Source organism: Heterodontus francisci, chromosome 6 (assembly GCF_036365525.1).
Source record: "Heterodontus francisci isolate sHetFra1 chromosome 6, sHetFra1.hap1, whole genome shotgun sequence".
In the NCBI taxonomy this organism is placed as follows: domain Eukaryota; kingdom Metazoa; phylum Chordata; class Chondrichthyes; order Heterodontiformes; family Heterodontidae; genus Heterodontus; species Heterodontus francisci.
The window spans coordinates 6,157,049-6,176,552 of NC_090376.1; the positions used below are offsets into that span (position 1 = coordinate 6,157,049).

The following is a 19,504-nucleotide window of genomic DNA, read 5'->3' on the forward strand; positions in this document are numbered from 1 at the left end:
TGGAGGGCATGTCCTACGAAGAAAGATTGAGGGATCTAGGGCTTTTCTAGTTGGAGCGAAGAAGGATGAGAGGTGACTTGATAGAGGGGTACAAAATGATGAGAGGCATAGATAGAGTGGATAGTCAGGGACTTTTTCCCAGGGCGGAAAGGGCTATCACCAGGGGGCATAATTTTAAGGTGATTGGAGGAAGGTTTCGGGGAGATGTCAGAGGTAGGTTCTTTACACAGAGAGTGGTGGGTGCGTGGAATGCGCTGCCAGCGGTGGTAGTAGAAGCAGATACATTAGGGACATTTAAGCGACTCTTGGATAGGTACATGGATGATAGTAGAATGAAGGGTAGGTAGTTAGTTTGATCTTAGAGTAGGTTAAAGGTTCGGCACAACATCGTGGGCTGAAGGGCCTGTACTGTGCTGTACTGTTCTATGTTCTATAAGCACCTCAGTTCGACCATGCCTTAACTACATAACATGACATAGAATCCACAGCATAGAAACAGGTCATTCCGCCTACAGGTCTTCGCCAGTGTTTAGGCTCCACACAAGTGTCCTGCCACTCCTCTTCATCTAATTCCATCACTATATCCCTCTATTCCTTTCTCCCTCGTGTGTTTATCCAGCTTCTCCTTAAATGTATCTCTACTATTCACCTCAACCACTCCCTGTGGCAGTGAGCCCTACATTCTCCCCACGTTCTGGGTAAAGAAGTTTCTTCTGAATTCCTGATTGGATTTATTAGTGACTCTCATACTTATCGCCCCCGAGACTTAGCCTCTCCCGCACGACTTTGTAGTTCTGGGCCTTGGAGGCCAGTCCTAACACACTTGCTGCCTGAGTTGGGATCAACTGAACGAAAGCAGACCACAGACTGAAGCTGGGACCTTGTGCGTTTGTGGCTCAGTCTCACACTCGTGAACCCTGCCCTCCTGATCAGGAATAGAAGATGCTCGGCAATGTCTGAGCCGTTTATTGAACTCTTTCTTTTCCTCCTTTCCTTGCCTCTTTTTTCACCCCCCCCCCCGCCCCAACCTTCCCATTCGAATCTGGACTTGGCTCCTGTGGTGTCTGTGGATATTACTTAATGAGCTGATAAGACAGCTGAAGGTGAATTTGGCAGCAGTATATTTTCTTTACAGCACAGTTAATTTACTTTCTGCAGCTTTTGCAATCTGGCAGGTAATAATATCACGTCAAGTTCAATGTATTCCTGTAAAGTGAGCTGACCTTGATGTTGCTCGTATCTGGGAACATTGGTAAATATTAAACCAGTGGAGAGGGAGGACACCATTCTAGTGAGTGCTGCATTCTTTTGATGTACGTTCTCTAATCCTCCGGCCTTTCGTAACAGTTTTAACTGTTATTTCTTTTGCATATAGTAGGCCCTCACTCTCCTATCAGCAACTGATGTTGTGTAGGGATTGCTGATGAATAAATCCCCAAGTTCCGCCTGGTGCTGCCATTCTGGTAGTCGCACAATACAATGATAATGCAGTTGTTGACTAATTGCAGTGTTCAACAATGAAAATCTGAATTTATATAGTGCCTTTAGCATAGCAAAACATCTCGAGGCCCTGCGCAGGAGTGGTATCAAGCAAAATTTGATACCGAGTCACGTAAGGAGATATTAGGACAGGGCTGATCAAAGAGGTTGGTTTTAAGGAGTTTCTTAAAAGAGGAGAGAGAGATGGAGAGTTTTAGAGAGAGAATTCCAGAGCTTAGGGCTCAGACAGCTGAAGGTATTTTTCCCTGCCCTGACCCTTAGTGTCCAAAAATCTATCGATCTCTGTCTTGAATATACTCAATGACTGAGTATCCACAGCTCTCCAGGGTAGAGAATTCCAAAGATTCACAACCCTCTGAGTGAAGACATTTCTCCTCATCTCAGTCCTAAATGGACAACCCTTTAATTTGACACAGTGATCCCTAGTTCTAGACTCTCCAGCTTTCAGCATCTACCCTGTCAAGCCCACTAAGACTTTTATAGATGACTAAGTGCCTCCAGTCTGATGATACTTCCAACAATGCACCACATTCTCAATACTGCATTGCATTATCTGCTCAAGTCCCGGAGTGAGGCTTTTCATTTAAAGATGACAGCAGCACCGATTCGGATGGAAGGGTCACTGACCTGAAACGTTAACTCTGTTTCTCTCTCCTCAGATGCTGCCAGACCTGCTGAGTATTTCCAGCATTTTCTGTTTTTATTTAAGTGCAGAATCTTCCCTTGTGTGAGCCTTTACATTTGTACCACCGGCCACAGAGAGTTTGCATCGTATCTACATAGAATTTTCATGTTGGCAAATTATAGTTACTCGCTCTTCTGTCTTAGTTTAGTTTTAGAGATACAGCACTGAAACAGGCCCTTCGGCCCACCGAGTCTGTGCCGACCATCAACCACCCATTTATACTAATCCTACACTAATCCCATATTCCTACCACATCCCCTCCTGTTCCTATATTTCCCTACCAGCTACCTATACTAGGGGCAATTTATAATGGCCAATTAACCTACCAACCTGTAAGTCTTTGAACCCGGGTCGCTGGAGCTGTGAGGCTGTGGTGCTAACCACTGCGCCACTCCTAAGTGATGTGGGTTTTCTTGGAAGCTTTGTGGCAATAGTCTGAAATAAACGGAGAGGGCTGCATTGCAATGAATTACAATACTGGGGCGGCACAGTGGCGCAGTGGTTAGCACCGCAGCTTCACAGCTCCAGGGACCCGGGTTCGATTCTGGTGACTGCCTGTGTGGAGTTTGCAAGTTCTCCCTGTGACCGCGTGGGTTTTCGCCGGGTGCTCCGGTTTCCTCCCACAGCCAAAGACTTGTAGGTTGATAGGTTAATTGGCCATTATAAATTGCCCCTAGTATAGGTAGATGGTAGGGAATATGGGATTACTGTAGGGTTAGTATGAATGGGTGGTTGTTGGTCAGCACAGACTCGGTGGACCGAAGGGCCTGTTTCAGTGCTGTATCTCTAAATAAATAAATAATAATAAATACTAGTCGCAGAAACTGAGCAAACGGTCCTCAGTGCCTCCCCGTGGTGTAGAAGGAAGAGAGTCATGCTGCTTAAAACTTGTGCGATCCCAATGACACACTGGATTGGTGTATGGTGTCATGGAGTCGAATATTGGCTCATAGCCATCATTTTAAGTTCATAATCGAGTAATTCTGGGTTTAAAATATTTTTGTAGGTTCAATCCAGATTTAGATTTAGGAAGGTTGTGAAGGCGGGTGCAGCAAGAATTTGAGAGAATGGTCTGAGGGACTTCAGTCTGGTGGATAGAGTGGAGAAGCTGGGGTTGAAAGGAGATGTGTTGGGGGTGCTCAAAATCATGGGAGGTCTGAACAGAGTAGACAGGGAGAAAACCTTCCATTGGCGGAAGCATCAAGAACCAGAGAGCAGCAATTTAAGGTGATTGGTAAAAGAAGCAATGACAACATGAGGGAAAAACCTTTTCACGCAGCGAGTTGTTAGGATCTGGAATGCACTGCCTGAGAGTGTGTTGGAGGCAGGTTCAATTGTGGCTTTCAAAAGGGAATTGGTTAATAATTTGAACAGAAAAGATTTGCAGGGCTACGGGGAGAAGACAGGTGAATAGGACCAGCTGAGTAACTCTTGGAGAGTTGGCATGGACACGACCAGTTGAGTGGCCTCCTTCTGTGCTGTAACCATTCAATGTTGCAAAGCACTTTACAACCAATGAAGTACTCTTGAAGTGTAGTCACTGTTGTAATGTGGGAAACACAGCAGCCAGTCTGCGCACAGCAAGATCCCACAAACAGCAATAAGATAATGACCAGATCATCTGTTTTGGTGATGTGGATTAAGGACGCTGTGGGAACTTTTACATCCACCTAGAGGGCAGACAGAGCCTCGGTTTGACATCTCATCTGAAAGACAGCATCTCCAACGATGCAGCACTCCCTCAGTCCTGCACTGGGAGTGTCGGCCTGGAATTATGGTGCTCAGGTCTCTGAATTGTGAACTCACTTGTTTTTAAAAGTAGTGGGTCGTGAAATCTTTTACAGGTATGGGCATACCTTGATGAGGTGTCTCCCTGAAGCATATAATGGGAAACCTGTGTGCCTTATCTTTGCTGATGACTTGCCCTGCTTTCTTTTTTTTGATTTGTGCAGTGTGAACCCTGGAAAGACAATGCCTGCTGTACTGCCAATACCAGCATAGAGGCACATAATGAACATTCCTACCTCTACAACTTCAACTGGAATCACTGCGGCATCATGACAGAAAAATGCAAGAGACACTTTATCCAGGATACTTGCCTGTACGAATGCTCCCCCAACTTGGGTCCCTGGATAACACAGGTGAGCAGCGTTGAACTGTGGTGGAATGCACTTTGTAAATGTTCAGAGGTCAAATAAATGTGGGATTTGTAGAGGGAGCTTTACTCTGTGTCTATCCCGTTTTTTTTTATCGAGGGGGCCTTTATTCCTCAGGCCCCCTTTATATACACACTTATATTTTTAAAATAACTTTATTAAAAAACAGAAATAAACAAAAACTCAAATTAAAATGCCATTCTCGGCGTCAACGATGCACTCCAGTCCCTGCGGTGCCCACCGGTCACGGAAGGCCTCAAGCGTACCGGCGGACACTTTGGCCAGGCCCAGGAGCAGACCGACGAGGAGATCCTCCTCCCGGCCCACGTCCCTCCTCACCGGGTGCCCAAAGATCAGGAGCATGGGACTGAAGTGCAGCCAGAACTTGAGGAGCAGCCCCTTCAGATACTCAAAGAGGGGCTGCAACCTCGCACACTCCGTATAAACATGGAACACGGACTCGTCCAGGCCGCAGAAAGTACAGGTGGCCTGGGAGTCCGTGAACCTACTTAAAAGTCTATTGCACGGGACTGCTCTGTGCAACACCCTCCACCCAAGGTCCCCGATGTAAAGGGGGAAGACTCCCGCGTAGAGAGACCTCCATCGGGGTTTCCCCTCGCCGCCAGATGGCAACGCGGACCGCCAGGGTGTGTCCGGCCGGCTGACGAGGGCGAGGAAGTGGAGAGTGTGCAGGAGCAGCCCGTACAGGAAACCCTCCGTGCCGATTGGAATGGCACGGAGGGCATTTCCGAGAGGCGGCTCGGGTTGTGCGGGACCGGCTCCCGAGGAGGGTTTCGGGGCCTGGGTCCGATGAGCAGTTCCGGCTGAGCGGGGGTCAGCTCGGCCAGGAGCGCTCCGCTCTCCCGAGCCCCCTCGCCACCCGCAGTGAGGGGCGTCCCGAGGGTTTCGGCTACTTCTCCGCCCGCCGGACCGTCCCCGGAGTCGGCCGCCCGGACAGCCGAGGTGCTTTCCTCCGCTGGCGGGGGAGCGCCCTGACTGGAGGCGACCATGTTCCAGACTCGGAATAGATCCCGGTAAAAGACAGGCAACTCCCTCAGAGAGGCGCGGCTAACGGACTCCACCGGGAGCTGCGTGTCGTCTTGAAGGCAGTGACACTGGCGGAAAAAATACGTCGCCAGAGCACACCATCTGGGAGGACGCTCGACGTACAGGTATCTCTGCAGGGTCCGAAGGCGGAGAGTCGCAGCCTGGGTGCGGACGCACACCAGCGACTGGCCGCCCTCCTCGATCGGGAGACTCAGGACCGCGGCAGAGACCCAGTGTTTCCTCTTGCCCCAGAAGAAATCGACGCGTTTTTTCTGGATCTTGGTGGCAAATACAGGGGGCGGGGCCAAAGTGACCAACTGGTACCACAGCATGGAGGCCACCAGTTGGTTTATGACCAGCGCTCGGCTCCTGTAGGAAAGCACTCGGAGCAGTCCTGTCCAGCGCCCCAGCCGAGCGGTGACTTTCGCCTCCAACTCCTGCCAGTTTGCCGGCCAGGCTTCCTCAGCAGGGCTAAGGTGGACTCCCAGGTAGAGGAGGTGCGTGGTGCTCCACGCAAAAGGTGTCATCTCCTCCGGCAGGGAGTCCACCCGCCACTGACCAACCAGGGAGTCCGGAACATTTCTCCCAATTGATCCTCGCGGAGGACGCGGCAGAAAAGGTCTGCTGGCAGTCTCGCATCCTCCGCAAGTCAACGGGATCTGTGACCGCGAGGAGCACGTCGTCGGCGTAAGCCGAGAGGACGGCCCGCATGGCCGGCTCGCGCAGAGCCAATCCCGTCAACCTCCTGCGAAGCAGGCACAGGAAGGGCTCCACGCAGATGGTGTACAATTAGCCGGACATGGGGCACCCCTGGCGCACTCCTCTCCCAAAGCGAAGGGGCGCCGTCAAGGACCCGTTAACTTTGACTAGACACTCTGCGGCGGCGTATAAAAGTCGGACCCGGGCCACAAAATGCGGCCCGAGTCCGAAAGCGCGCAGAGTCCCGAAAAGGTAATCGTGATCCACCCTGTCGAACGCCTTCTCCTGATCGAGGGAGAGAAAGGCGACTGACTGACCAGTCCTCTGGGAAAGATGGATCAGGTCCCGGACCAGGTGGATGTTGACTTGGATGGACCAGCCCGGGACCGTGTAGGACTGGTCGGGGTGGATCATGTGGGCCAGCACGGAGCCCAGGCGGGTAGACATAGCCTGGGCAAAGATCTTATCATCCGTGCTGAGGAGGGAGACCGGACGCCAGTTTTTAAGCGGGCGGAGATCGCCCTTCTTAGGCAACAGGACGATGACCGCCCTGTGCCACGAGAGGGGCATCTCCCCGGTCGCCAGGCTTTCCCCCAGGACCTGCGCGTAATCGTCTCCCAGAACGCCCTGAGGAACTCCACGGTCAACCCATCCAGCCCTGGGGATTTGCCCCTTGAGAGCTGGTGGAGGGCGCCGGTCAGCTCCGCCAACGTGAGCGGAGCCTCCAATCCTTCGGCGCCCTCCGGGCTGACCTGCGGCAGGTCCTCCCACAAAACTCTGCGCGCATCTTCGCTGGACGGATCCAGAGAGAACAACGCACTGTAATAAGTACGGACCAGGAGGCCCATTCCCTCCGGATCCGTGATGGAGGATCCGTCGTCGGCCAGCAGCTCGACGAGCTGCTTACGGACCACCCGCCATTTTTCCAACGAGTAGAAGAAGGGTGAGGCGCGGTCCAAATCTTCCAGGATCTGAATCCGCGACCTCACGTACGCGCCTCGGGACCCTATGAGCTGCAGGTCCCTCAGCGCGCCCTTCTTCTCTTTGTACGCCTGCCACAGGGCCGGGTCCGCGATGGCATGACCGAGGCGGGACTCCAAGTCGAGCACCTCCCTCTCAAGGTGCCCGATCTCGGCCTCCCGCCTCTTGGTCGACCCCTTCGCGTACTCCTGACAGAAGATGCGGATGTGAGTCTTGCCCACATCCCACCATAGCCTCAAGGAGGGGAAGCCCCCCTGCTTCCTTCTCCAGTCGGCCCAGAATCGACAGAACGAGTCCCGAAATCGCACGTCCTCTAGCAGCCGGTTGTTAAAGTGCCAGTACGCGGACTCTGCCCGCGTGCGGAGCGGAATGAACTCCGCCCACACCAGGTGGTGGTCCGAGCATGGCACCAGCCGCATGGAGGCCACCGAGACGCGGGAGACGTACGCCTGCGAAATGTAGAGGCGGTCGATTCGCGACCCCCCTCCTCCAGACCTCCACGTGAAGGCGCTGGAGTCGGGATGGAGATTCCGCCAGACGTCCACCAAATTGAGGGAGCTGATCAGTCCCCTCAACTTCTCCACCGATGCTTGGCCGCGCTAGGGACCGGAGCGCTCCCCCACCTCGAGGGTGCAGTTAAAATCCCCCCCGAGGATGATGCACTCGCCGCTATCGATGGAGCTCAAGAGAGCGGACACTTCTTCAAAGAAGCGCGCTTGCAACGCGCCGGGCCTGGGTGCGTACACGTTCACAAAGTGGAGCGGCACGCTACCCAGGCGAACGGCGAGGTGGAGCAAGCGGCCCGGCACCAGCTCCTTGACCCCCAAGATCTCCGGCTGAAATGTCGGGGCCAACAAGATAGCCACCCCACTAGAAATAGGGGTGAGGTGACTCATGTAGACCCCACCCTACCACTCCAGGAGCCAGGTGGCTTCGTCTCCCGGAATGGTGTGGGTTTCCTGCAGAAAGCTCACCGCCTATCTCCCTTCCCTGAGGACTAAGAGATTGTGAAATCTGCGGTGAGACCCCCTGCTGCCGTTGATGTTGAGGCTGGCTATGGTTATCTTCATGTCAAAGGTACTTAAAACCCGTCACCAACACCTCACTGTGAGGAGGGAGTGGAAGTGCACCTGGCCCTCCACTCCCCCAGCAACCCATTGAGGAACACATTAAAACGGCGCCTCTCAACCAGTTTCACGTCCGCGCGCTTGCCCGCTTTCTTCAGGGCGGCACGAACGGACTGTATGATCAGCGCCAGATTCGACCAATAGCCAAGGGCCAGCTGAACTTTATCGCGGCAACCCCTGCAAACCGCGAGGAAATCCCGGAGTTCCGCCGTGGGGATGAGAGGAGATTCGGTGGGAGGCACGAGGGACTCCACCACCTCACTGGCGATGGAATCAAGATCATCCTCCGTGGCCCACACCGAATCCCCATCCTCCTCCGGGTCGTCACCGCCAGCGGCCGACACATCCACCACACACTGTGGGGCGGACATCCCGGCCGCGCCAGCTGGTCCTGCCTCCGTCACGATCCCACCCCCAGGATCGATGGCGGAGGAGTCCTCTCTGGGTTCTATTGTGAAACTGGAGCCTGTGGGTACCAGCAGCGCGGAACCCCCCTCCACCTCCGTCCCAAGCCAATAAGTGGTCCAGGGGAGACATAAGATCCCGACTCCGGAAATCCAGCCGGAGCCGAGACCGGAGGCAGAGAGAGGAGGCCATCTCCTGCTTCGCCAGCACCCACAGGTCCAGCAGATGGGGCAGCATTCTCAGTTTTCACCAGGTCGGGTGTTTCCTGGTTGGTGGTGGACTCCGGCTGGGAGGGCTGACCCTCTGGGGTGTCGCCCTCCCCTTCATTTCGGGCACCCGACCCAGTAGCAGTGGCGGAATGGGCGGCGTCCCCAGGCTCCCCCACCACAAGCAGGGCCCCACTTACTCCTTCAGGAGGGGCCTCATGTACCGGGGCCTTCCCCTCCCCTCCATCCTGAGGAATAGGGAGCTCCTGCCCGGACTTTGTAGCCTTGGTGGTGGCGGTAGGGGGAACCTGAGGACCTGAAACAGGAGACAGCTCCCCTCCAACAGATGGGCCCTGCACTATTTCTGTGGAGGGGTGCCTTCTCCTCTTTTTCACACTGGGGCGCGGAGACTCAGAGACCTGCATGTCATCAGAGACCTCCGCTTCCGCACCCTTTTTTTCCTTTTTAGTCACCCTGGGCTTGAGCCCAGCCCTGGGACAGGTGGATTCCATGGGAATGGGCTTTGGGCTGAGCTCAGGCTCGGGTTGTGTCAAAGTGTCCAGGGGACGCGCCTCATGATGTTTCTTTTTTCCCCGCGTCTTCCTTCCACTCGGACGGACGCTCCCCTCCCCGCCGGAGGCTGTGAAAACCACAGCCTCCTGAACCGACTGAGCAGTGTGTATTGGATGTGTGGGGGGAGTGGGAGGAGGTGCTGTGGAACCACACTGGGCCGCCGAGGTGGAGCTGGCAGCCGGGAGGTTGGGGCAGTTCTTACGAACATGCCCCACCCCCTTGCAGACGTGGCACCGCACTCCATCCGAGGTCCAGAAGACGCGGTAGGCCATCCCCTGAAACTCTATACCGAAGTGGCCCTCCAAGACCACCTCCCGCGCCAGCTACATGAATAGCTGGCGGCGGAAGGAGTAGACATGTCGGAGGCTGTGCTCCCGAAGACCGAGCGGGACTGGGGTGATCCCTAACCTCACCTCCCCCAGATGGTGTAGGTGGGGGAGGAGGAGCTCATCAGGAATTAAGGGTGGGACGTTCGACAAGTTTACCCGATGCGCAGTGACCCCCAGAGGGTCCACTGGCAGGAAAATCCGACCCACTGTGAGCCCCGTACTTAGGGCGAGGGACACAGCCCGCTCGGTCTTCAGGAAGAACACAGCCTTCCCATACATCTTTGAGGCTGCAACAATGGCCGAGGGGCTGACAACCACGGCCATTGCCTTAACGCAAGCCTCAATAGTCATGTTAGGGTGGGTGTAACTCTTCACCCTATGCTTTGATGTTAAGATTTTAAATGGTGACGGGGCCACAGGAGCAGCTGCTGCAGCATAGGAGGGCCCCGCCACCGGAGAGGACTGAGAAGTCATGGGGTGGAAGAGTTACAAGCACTTTGTTGAGAGCAAAAAAAAAGAAAAGAGCAAATACAATAAATCAAAAATGTAACACTTAAAGGATGTAGCACAGGGGAAGAGGCTGAGGGTGAGGAAGGCCAAGAGGAATCAGTCTTTGTTAGTATTGCACAAGTCTTGTAGCTGGTCTTCCAGTTGGGAGGGTGGGGTGATGTCTTCACCTGGGTCAGTTGTAAGCTGCCCAGGCACACGCCTCCTTCGATGTTCAGATAATAAGTCTCTTCACCTGGGCAGCTCCAGCTGTCCCAGGCTTAGTAGTTGGGGTGGGGAGGGAGCTCCCTATTGAACAATACAGCCCCACCCAAGGTCTTCAGGTCTCTTCTTTCCCCACCCCCAACAATCAATGAAAAAGACTTTCAGTGCTAAGCAAACTCACAAAAAGAGCTTCCAGTTCTCTGCCTTCCTTCCTTTGTTGAAATTTGGAAAAAACTTTTGTTTCAGTTTGAGTCTCCCTCTTGCAGCAGTCACACAGCCTGCAGTCTCCAACCTTTGCACACAGCCACAGTCAGCTGCACCTCGTTGATGCACTCAGGCTCCCAAATCAGAGAGCAGCCAATCCCAGTGCTGTACCTGTCCTGGGAATGTTTGATGGGACAGTGTAGAGGGAGCTTTACTCCATATCTAACCCCGTGCTATACCTGATTGGACAGTGTGGAAAAGTGATCTAACTTGGTTTGTTAGTAGTGATTTGATGTGTGAATGGTTGAAAAAGTGTAACATTTAATGATTTATATCTGTTTGACCTAAATGAGATTTTTAGTTTAATTTGTTATTTTACTGATATTCAAAGGGTTAGTTGCCAGGAACATGCAAGTCATCTAAGAACATTGACTGAGGAAGTTTGTTAGAATACCAAACTTATTGACCATTTGGGTGTGTACTCTCACTTCCCACTTATTTGTGATATTATAGATTATAGCAGAACCTGCGCAAGAGATCTTGTTGATAGTTGGCTTCACTATCGTTTGATTGTATGAGGGAGCGAACATGGGGAACGTGAAGTCTGCTTGTGCGAGTGACTGATACTACCGAACCCAAAAGAATGTTGAGTGCGGAACTGACGTTCGGAACAGCGCCCTATCACTCTGATTTTCTGTTTCCTTCCATTGTTAGTGTTTTTTAAGGTGGTACCTTTTCTGTGCTCTCGCAGCAAGTTTTGTTTTTGAAGTATGACTTGTCATTTTTCTACATGTGTGGCAGGTTGATCAGTCTTGGAGGAAGGAACGGATTCTGGATGTCCCAATCTGCAAGACAGACTGTGAAGAATGGTGGACGGACTGCCTGGAGGATCACACGTGCATGGTGAACTGGCATAAGGGATGGGACTGGAGCACTGGTGAGTCTGTCTCTCGCCCCTGGGCGGAAACACTTCGCTATGTGTTCGGTCTGAATGAGAAAATAAGATAAGAGCAGAAGTAGGAGGAGTATGGCATTTGGCTCCTCGAGCCTGCTCTGCCAGTCAAAGACTCGAGCACAACGTCCAGCTCCCAGTACTGAGGGAGGGCGTACAGGAACTCAGCAGGGCACACCTTAAGTCAGAATGTCTGCAGCCTCTTAATTGATACGAACATTTGTTCAACAGTCCTTAGCCTTTGCAGTTAACCTCAGTCTGCACATTGGTTACTTAAATGCAATTAGACTACACAACGTTAAAGGGTTCACTTCAGCAGCCGAATAATAGTTTGTGTTTTCCATTGTGTGACCTAAGGGTCAGTCGTGGTTCAGTGGGTAGTGCTCTTGCCAGAGTGGGTTCGAGTCCCACTCCAGACACCTGAGCACGTAATCCAGGTTGATGCTGCCACCTTTTGGATGAGACCGGTGAAACTGAGGTCCTATCTGCCCTCTCAGGTGCACATAGAAGATCCTATGGCACAGTTTGGAAGAAGTCCAGCGTATTCTCCCTGGTGCCCTGTCCAATATTTATCCTTCAACCAACATTATCAAAACAGATTATCTAGTCATTGTCATATTGCTGTTTGTGAGACAATGTTGTGTTCAAATTGGCTGCCTCAAAGAACAAAGACAAAGAAAATTACAGCACAGGAACAGGCCCTTCGGCCCTCCAAGCCTGCGCCGATCCAGATCCTCTAGCTAAACATGTCGCCTATTTTCTAAGGGTCTGTATCTCTTTACTTCCTGCCCATTCATGTATCTGTCTAGATACATTTTAAAAGACGCTATCGTGCCCGCGTCTACCACCTCCGCTGGCAACGCGTTCCAGGCACCCACCACCCTCTGTGTAAAGAACTTTCCACGCATATCCCCCCTAAACTTTTCCCCTCATTTCCTACATGACAGTAGTGACTACACCGTAAAAGTAAGAAATGAGATGTAAAATGCTTTGGAACGCCCTGAATTCTTGAAAGATGCTTTCTGTCCATCCATTCCACTCCTCTTCTCCCTCCCTCTTCCCCATCTCTCTTTAATTTCGGTTAGCTCGGTCTGTGGCTTTTGGGACCTTTTCCTTACTGTGTTTCTGTTTCTTTTTATTATTTCAGGGATAAACCGCTGTCCAGAAAATACTGAATGCCAGAGGTTTTCGGAAATATTCCCGACTCCGCAGGACCTTTGCGAGAAGTTGTGGAGCAAATCCTACAAGCACACGGAGTACGATCGTGGCAGTGGGAGGTGCATTGCCTTGTGGTTCGATGCAACCTCGAAGCCGAACCCGAACGCGGAGGTGTCACGGTACTACGCCATCCAGAAGGGCCTGATTGCATCCTCTCCCACTGTCAAACTGACCATCCCACTGTTCCTGACCGTGCTTATGGTCTCTGCCTTGTCCGAGCTTTGCTGATGAAGCCAGGAAGGACTGCACTGATGAAATGCAACACCTCTCCTCTTGTGCATTTACTTCAATGTTGGCGATTTAACCAGTCTGTTTGCTCTTCTCATTGAGTTGCTGAGACAATTTTCTGGGGCTTGCGGGAGTGGGAGGGAGGGAGGTTCAGCTCTTCACTTCACTTCACTCGCACAGAAGCCCACTGCACGGGTAGGGGTAAAAAGAACGAATGAACTTGCATTTATATCATACCTTTCATTACCTCAGAATATCCTAATGTGCTTCACAGCCAATTAAATACCTTTTAGCTACTGTCACTGTTGTAATATAAGGAACTGCAGCAGCCAATTTGCGCACAGCAAGCTCCCACAAACAGCAATGTGATAATGACCAGATGATCTGTTTTTAGCAATCAAGTTGAGGGATAAATATTGGCCAGGATACTGGGGAAAGTATCTGTACTCTTCTTTCAAGTAGTCGCTGTGGGATTGTTTACGTCTACCTGAGAAAGGGGCCTCGGTTTAATGTCTCATCCAACAGATGGCATTTCTGACAGTGCTGCACACCCTCAGTACTGTACTGGAGTGTCCGTCTAGATTATGTGCTGGAGTGAGACTTGAACCCCTGACCTTCTGACTCTGAGACAAGAGTGCTACTCGCTGAGCTGTGATTGATAGCCTGGCTGCCACTAGAGTAGGGAAGTCCCTGATCTGTGCTCGTCTCAGCTGGGATGGTGATTAAGGACACCAGAGCTGAGCTTAAATGATGATTAAATAAACGGTTGAACATGTTAGTGGATGGAGAGCGCATTGGTAAAAGCAGCAAAGAAGATCTTTGAGAAAAAGCTTGTGTTCTTAGTCTCAGACATGTGGCAATATGTGTTATCATGGGTGGTGATTGTGGAAGTAATTTAGTGTAGCAGAGACTTTGTGAAGGGTCCTATCATTTCTCAGTCTGTGTTGAGTGCGTTAATCTTCACTATGGCAGTGGTAAGACAACAGCTGTGGCAATTCTTAATCCTGCTGTCAATAGTGGCTTAGTGGGTATCACTTTCCCCTCTGGAGCTTGTGCGTTCAAGTCCCGCTCCAGAGACTGAAGCACATGATCTAGGCTGACACTCCCAGTACTGAGGGTGTGCTGCAGTGTCTGAGGTGCTGTCTTTCAGATGAGACAATAAACCGAGGTCCCCCACCCCAGGCTCTCAGTCGGGTGTAAAAGATCCCATAACACTGTTTGGAAGAAGAGCAGGGAAGTTATTCCCAGTGTCCCGGCTGCTATGGATTCCCAAAATCAGCATAACAAACATCAGATTATCGGGATATTTAGCACATTGCTGTTTGTAAGACCAAAGCAGAAAATGCTGGAATACTCCGCAAGTCAGGCAGCATATGTGGAGAGAAAAGCAGAGTTAACATTTCAGGTCTGCGACCTTTTATTAGTAAAACTCTGTTTTATTGGCCACAGATGCTGCCTGACCTGCTGAGTATTCCCAGCATTTTCTGCTTTTGATTCCAATTTCCAGCATCCGCAGTGTTTTGCTTTTGTGTTGCTGTTGTGGGAGTTTGCTGTGCTTCTGAATCTCCTACATTACAACAGCTACTACGCTTAAAAAGCACTTCTTTGTCTGTAAAGCTCTTTGAGATACCCTGAAGTCAAGAAAGGTGCTATAAAAATGCATGTCTGTCCTTTTTATTTAATTGGGTTAGCTCTGTAACCTCCTCCAGCCCTACAACCTCTGCACTCCTCCAGGTCTGGTCTCTCGCACATTCCTGATTTTAATCGCTCCATCATTGGTGGCTGGGTCTCCACCTGCCGAGGTCCTAAGTTCTAGAATTCCCTTCCTTAAACCCCTCTGCCTCTCAACCTCTCTCCCCTGCTTTAAGATGCTCTTAAAATCTACCTCTTTGACTAAGCTTTTGGTCACGTGTCCTAATATTTCTGTAAGTGGCTTGGAGTCACTTTTTTTTTTAATTACACTCCTGCGAAGCACCTTAGGACGGTTTACTATGTTAAAGGTGCTATATAAATGCAAGTCATTGTTAACATGAGTAACTTGGAAATATCAGACTATTTTTAATGAAGACAGAAATGATAAGTGCAATTTACTTGTCCCTTGGTAAAAACCCATACGGCCCCATTTCCTGTCTGTTATAATTCAAGTGTCATCCTTAACCTTCTATTATCAAACTTCATATAAAGTACAGGAACTCAGCAGAGCACCACTTGAATCAATGTCTGCAGCTTCTTAATTGAAATTGATACGAACTTAGCTGCAGTTTGCTTAACAAGTCTAGCCTTTGTAGTTGATCTCTGTGTCTGCACAGTGGTTACTTAAATGCAATTAGACTATGTAATATTAAAGCACTTTAACAACAGAATAATAACTTGTTTTCCATTGTGGTACCTAAAGCTCAGCTGTGGCTCAGTGCGTAGCATCCTTGAGCACAGAATCGAGGTGGACGCTCCCAGTGCAGTACTGAGGGAGTGCTGCAATGTCAGAGGTGCTGTCTTTCGGGTGAGACATTAAACCGAGGCCCAGTCTGTCCCCTTGGATGGCTATAAAAGATCTTGTGGCAAATTTTGAAAAGAGCAGGATACTTCTCTCCAGTGTCCCGGAGACATTTATCCCTCAACCAGCAGATATTTTTTAAAAAAAGAGAACATAATTATCTGGTCACTTTAATTGCTGTTTGTGGGATCTTGCTGTGTCCAAATTGATTGCTGTGTTTCTTATATCACAGCAGTGAAGACAATTCAAAAGTACTTCATTGGCTCTAAAGTGCTTTGGAATGTCCTGAGATTGAAAGGCACTGTATAAGTGGGAGTGTTGAGTGTGTAATGTTCCTCTCCTTTTAAACCCCTCATCCTCCAGTGTGAGCAGTGCCACAGACGATGTGCTGTGATTATAAGAACTATATGACTTGCTGTATGTTTCCTGACCGTTGCACTTTGAGTCGAGCTTAAATATGTGTCCAACTTCAAAAGAAGAAAATAATCAAGGAACTAAAGAATTCTGTAGAGAAACACAATACTGGTGGTTGTCTCCCAATTGACCTGAATACACTGTTGCTTTCCTTAAGAATCAGAGAATCATACAGCACAGAAAGAGGCCATTTAGCCCATTGTGCTGACTCTGGTAGAGCTATCCAATTAGCATCACAGAATGGTTACAGCACAGAAGGAGGCTGTCTGGTTTGTTGTGTCCGTGCTGGATCTCTGCAAGATCTGCAATTTTGTTCTTTTCATGTGCCTTTTGAAGGCCTCAATTGAATCTGCCTCCACTACATTCTCAGGCAGTGCATTCCAGATCCTAACCACTTGTTTCCTCATCTCGCCATTCGTTCTTTTGCTAATCGCCTCTGGTTGTCAATCATCTGCGAGAGGAAACAATTACTCTGAGAAAGTGACAAGTCACTCTATAAGCAACAGCATGCATTTGTGTAGAGTCATAAAGTCTAATGTTATAAAACATCGTGAGCCACTTCACATGGGAACTATCAAGCAAAATTTGATACTGTGCTGGATAAGGAGCAAATAGGACAGGTAAAAGAGGTTGGTTTTAAGGAGCTTCTTAAAAGATGAGAGAGGGGGTTTAGGGAGGAAATTGCAGAGCTTAGGGCCCAGGCAGCTGAAGGCACAGCCACCAATGGTGGAGCGATTAAAATCAGGATTGACGAGACTAGAATTGGAGGAGCGCCGAGATCTCCGGTTGCAGGATTGGTGGAGAGGGGCAAAGCTGGAGGGATTTGAAAATAAGTGTGAGAATTTTAGATTTGAGGCATTGCTGGACCTGGAGACATTGTAAGCAAGGGGGCGATGGGTGCAGGGGACTTTTGGTGCAAGTTCGGATAAGGGCAGTAGAATTTTGGTTAAGCTCACTCAGGTTTATGTAGCAGGTTATGCATCCAAAGCCCTCAGAATTTTGAACACCTCTATCAAATCTCCTCTTAACCTTTTCAGCTCTAAGGAGAATAATCCCAATTTCTCCACATATCTGAAGCCCCTCACCCCTGGTACCATTCTTGTAAATCTCCCCTGCACCTTCTGCAAGGTCCTGATATGCTTCTGAAAATATGGTGCCCAGAATTGTACACACTACCAAAACTGAGACCCAGCTAGTGTTTTATAAAAGGTTGGTATAGCTTCTCTGCTTTTGTACTCTATTCATCTATTTAAGATGTGTATCATGTTGAATTTGAAATATTAGTTCAAATGATGCCAAGAAAGTGAATATAAATTGATGAAACAACACTGGTAAAAATTAAAAACTAGCGAACATAAGGAATTGATGGGCAGGAAAATGCCAGCTTGTCCAAGCCCGGCCTTGACTATGATGATCAGAACACCATGACTAAACATCTCTCTCGTACCTCCCATCCACCCCCATGCCCCACAACAGTGTAATCGCCTGGGAGACGCAAAAAAACCCAGGGAAAAAAATACTCTTGGAAATTCCCCTCTTATGTCCTCAGTCGATTGGAACTAGTCCAGTAAATCTCTCAGACTAAATATCACCTATATAGACACTTAGCTCTATATAATGTGATCTCAGCCTCAGTCAGGAACCTGGCCAGCTTCCCTCTTGAATGTAGCGAGTCAGCACCTAGCGCACCAGCTGGCAATGCATTCCAAAGTACTCTTGGAAGGAAGCAACGTCCAACATCCAGTCTATTCCTACTGTTGCATAAAAATACAGGAACAGTAGGCTCTTTAGCCCCTTGACCCTGTTCCCACATTCAATGAGATCATGGTTGATATGCGACTTAACTCCAGATACTCGCCTTTGCCCCATATCCCTTAATACCTTTGGTTAACAAAAACCTGTCAATCTCAGATTTAAAATTAACTTGACTTAATGTCATGCATGGATAAAAGTTCCAAACTTTTACCACCTTTTGTGTGTAGAAGTGTTTCCAAATTTTACTTCTGAAAGGTCTGGCTCTATCTTTTATAGACTATGCCCCTAGTCCTACACTCCCTAGCAGAAATAATTTCTCTCTATGTACCTTTTCTGTTCCTTTTAATATCTTGGAAACTTTGATCATATTACCTGATAACCATCTAAATTCCAGGGGAAAACAACCCTAGTGTGTGTAATCTCTCCTCGTAATTTAACCCTTGGAGTCCAGGTATTATTATGGTCAATCTACATTGCACTCCGTCCAAGGACAATATTATCCTTTAAGGTGTGGTGCCCAGAACTGCTCTCAGTAACTCCAGGTGTGGTCTCATCAGGCCTTTGTAAAGCTGTAGCATGTCTTCCCCCCCTTGTATTCTAATTCTCCAGATAGAAAAGACAACATTCCATTAGATATTTTGATTACTTTCTGTACCTGTTCATGATTTTTTCATGATCTATTTACCTGGACCCCAAGGTCTCTTTGGACCGCCACTGTTTCTAGCTTTTTGCCATTTATAAAGTACCCTGTTCTATCTTTCTTAGGTCTAAAGTGGATGACCTCCTATTTGCCTACATTGCAATCTATTTGCCACATTTTTGCCCATTCACTTAATCTCAATATCTCTTTATAATTTTATGCTTCCATCTACACAGCTTACACTGCCACCTATCTTTGTGTCATTGGCAAATTTCGATTTGTGGCTTTTTATCCCATCATATAAATGGTTAATGAATACAGTGAATAGTTGAGGCCCCAACGCAAATCCTTGCAGGACACCTCTAATCACATCCTGCCCATTACAGTACCTTCCCGTTATCCATACTCTCCGTCTCCTGCCACTCAGCCAATATCCTAACCGGGTCAATAATTTGTCCTCAATTCCATGATCTTCAACTTTAGATAACAGCCACTTATGGGGAACTTTATTAAATGCCGTCTGGAAGTCCATATAAATAACATCCATTGACATTCCCCTGTCCAGTAATGTAGTCAGATTTGTCAGGCATGCTCTATCTACCCTAGGGTTGTCCAACATACAGCCGCGAGCCAGGATCTGGCCCGCCAAAGGTTTCCATTCGGCCCGCAGGTGTAAACTGTACCTGGGGCTGTTCCTCATCCTTGCCAGGGTCCGTCACTGGAGATGGAAAATTTCCCATTGTCCTCTTGCAGACCGGCCTTTTCAAAAACATGGCGCTGTCAGTTTCACAGCTGCTGAAGCAGGATCGCGCTTCCCAACTTTGACAGATTCGGGGTTTTCTGACTTTTTTTAAAAGCCCGTTGGAAAACCCCGAATCTGTCCAATGTTGTCAAGTGCATTCCTGCATCCGCAGCTGTTAGCTGTGAAACTCAGTGCGATGTTTTTAAACAAACTGACCAATAACAAAGCTGTTCTGCTGAGCGCTCACGCTCAGTGCAACTGTCAGAGGGGAGGGGGGAAACAGAGAGAGAGGACAGGGGAACGGAGACAGAGAGGCAGAGAGAGAGGGCGGGATGGGGGGAACACAGGGAGAGAGATAGAGATCAAGATCAATCCTGACCTGACGCAGGTTAATCAATCCAGAATACTCTGCATCACAACATCAAGTGTGTGGGCACA

The 19,504-nt window shown here is 49.5% G+C and overlaps 1 protein-coding gene across 6 annotated transcripts in view; it reads left to right on the forward strand.

Annotated features, from left to right (window-relative positions):
• folr (folate receptor) overlaps nt 1–19,168 on the forward strand; it is a 73,013-nt gene extending 53,845 nt beyond the window's left edge. For 4 of the 6 annotated variants that reach the window (XM_068033036.1, XM_068033033.1, XM_068033037.1 and 1 more), the window contains 3 exons: nt 4,138–4,326; nt 11,425–11,560; nt 12,723–19,168. In XM_068033036.1, the coding sequence (XP_067889137.1) occupies nt 4,138–4,326; nt 11,425–11,560; nt 12,723–13,021 (624 nt within the window). In that variant the 3' untranslated portion in view covers nt 13,022–19,168. The remainder of the gene's footprint in view (nt 1–4,137; nt 4,327–11,424; nt 11,561–12,722) is intronic. The other 2 variants (XM_068033034.1, XM_068033035.1) reach the window with 1 other exon arrangement.
• The last annotated feature ends 336 nt before the right edge of the window (nt 19,169–19,504 follow it).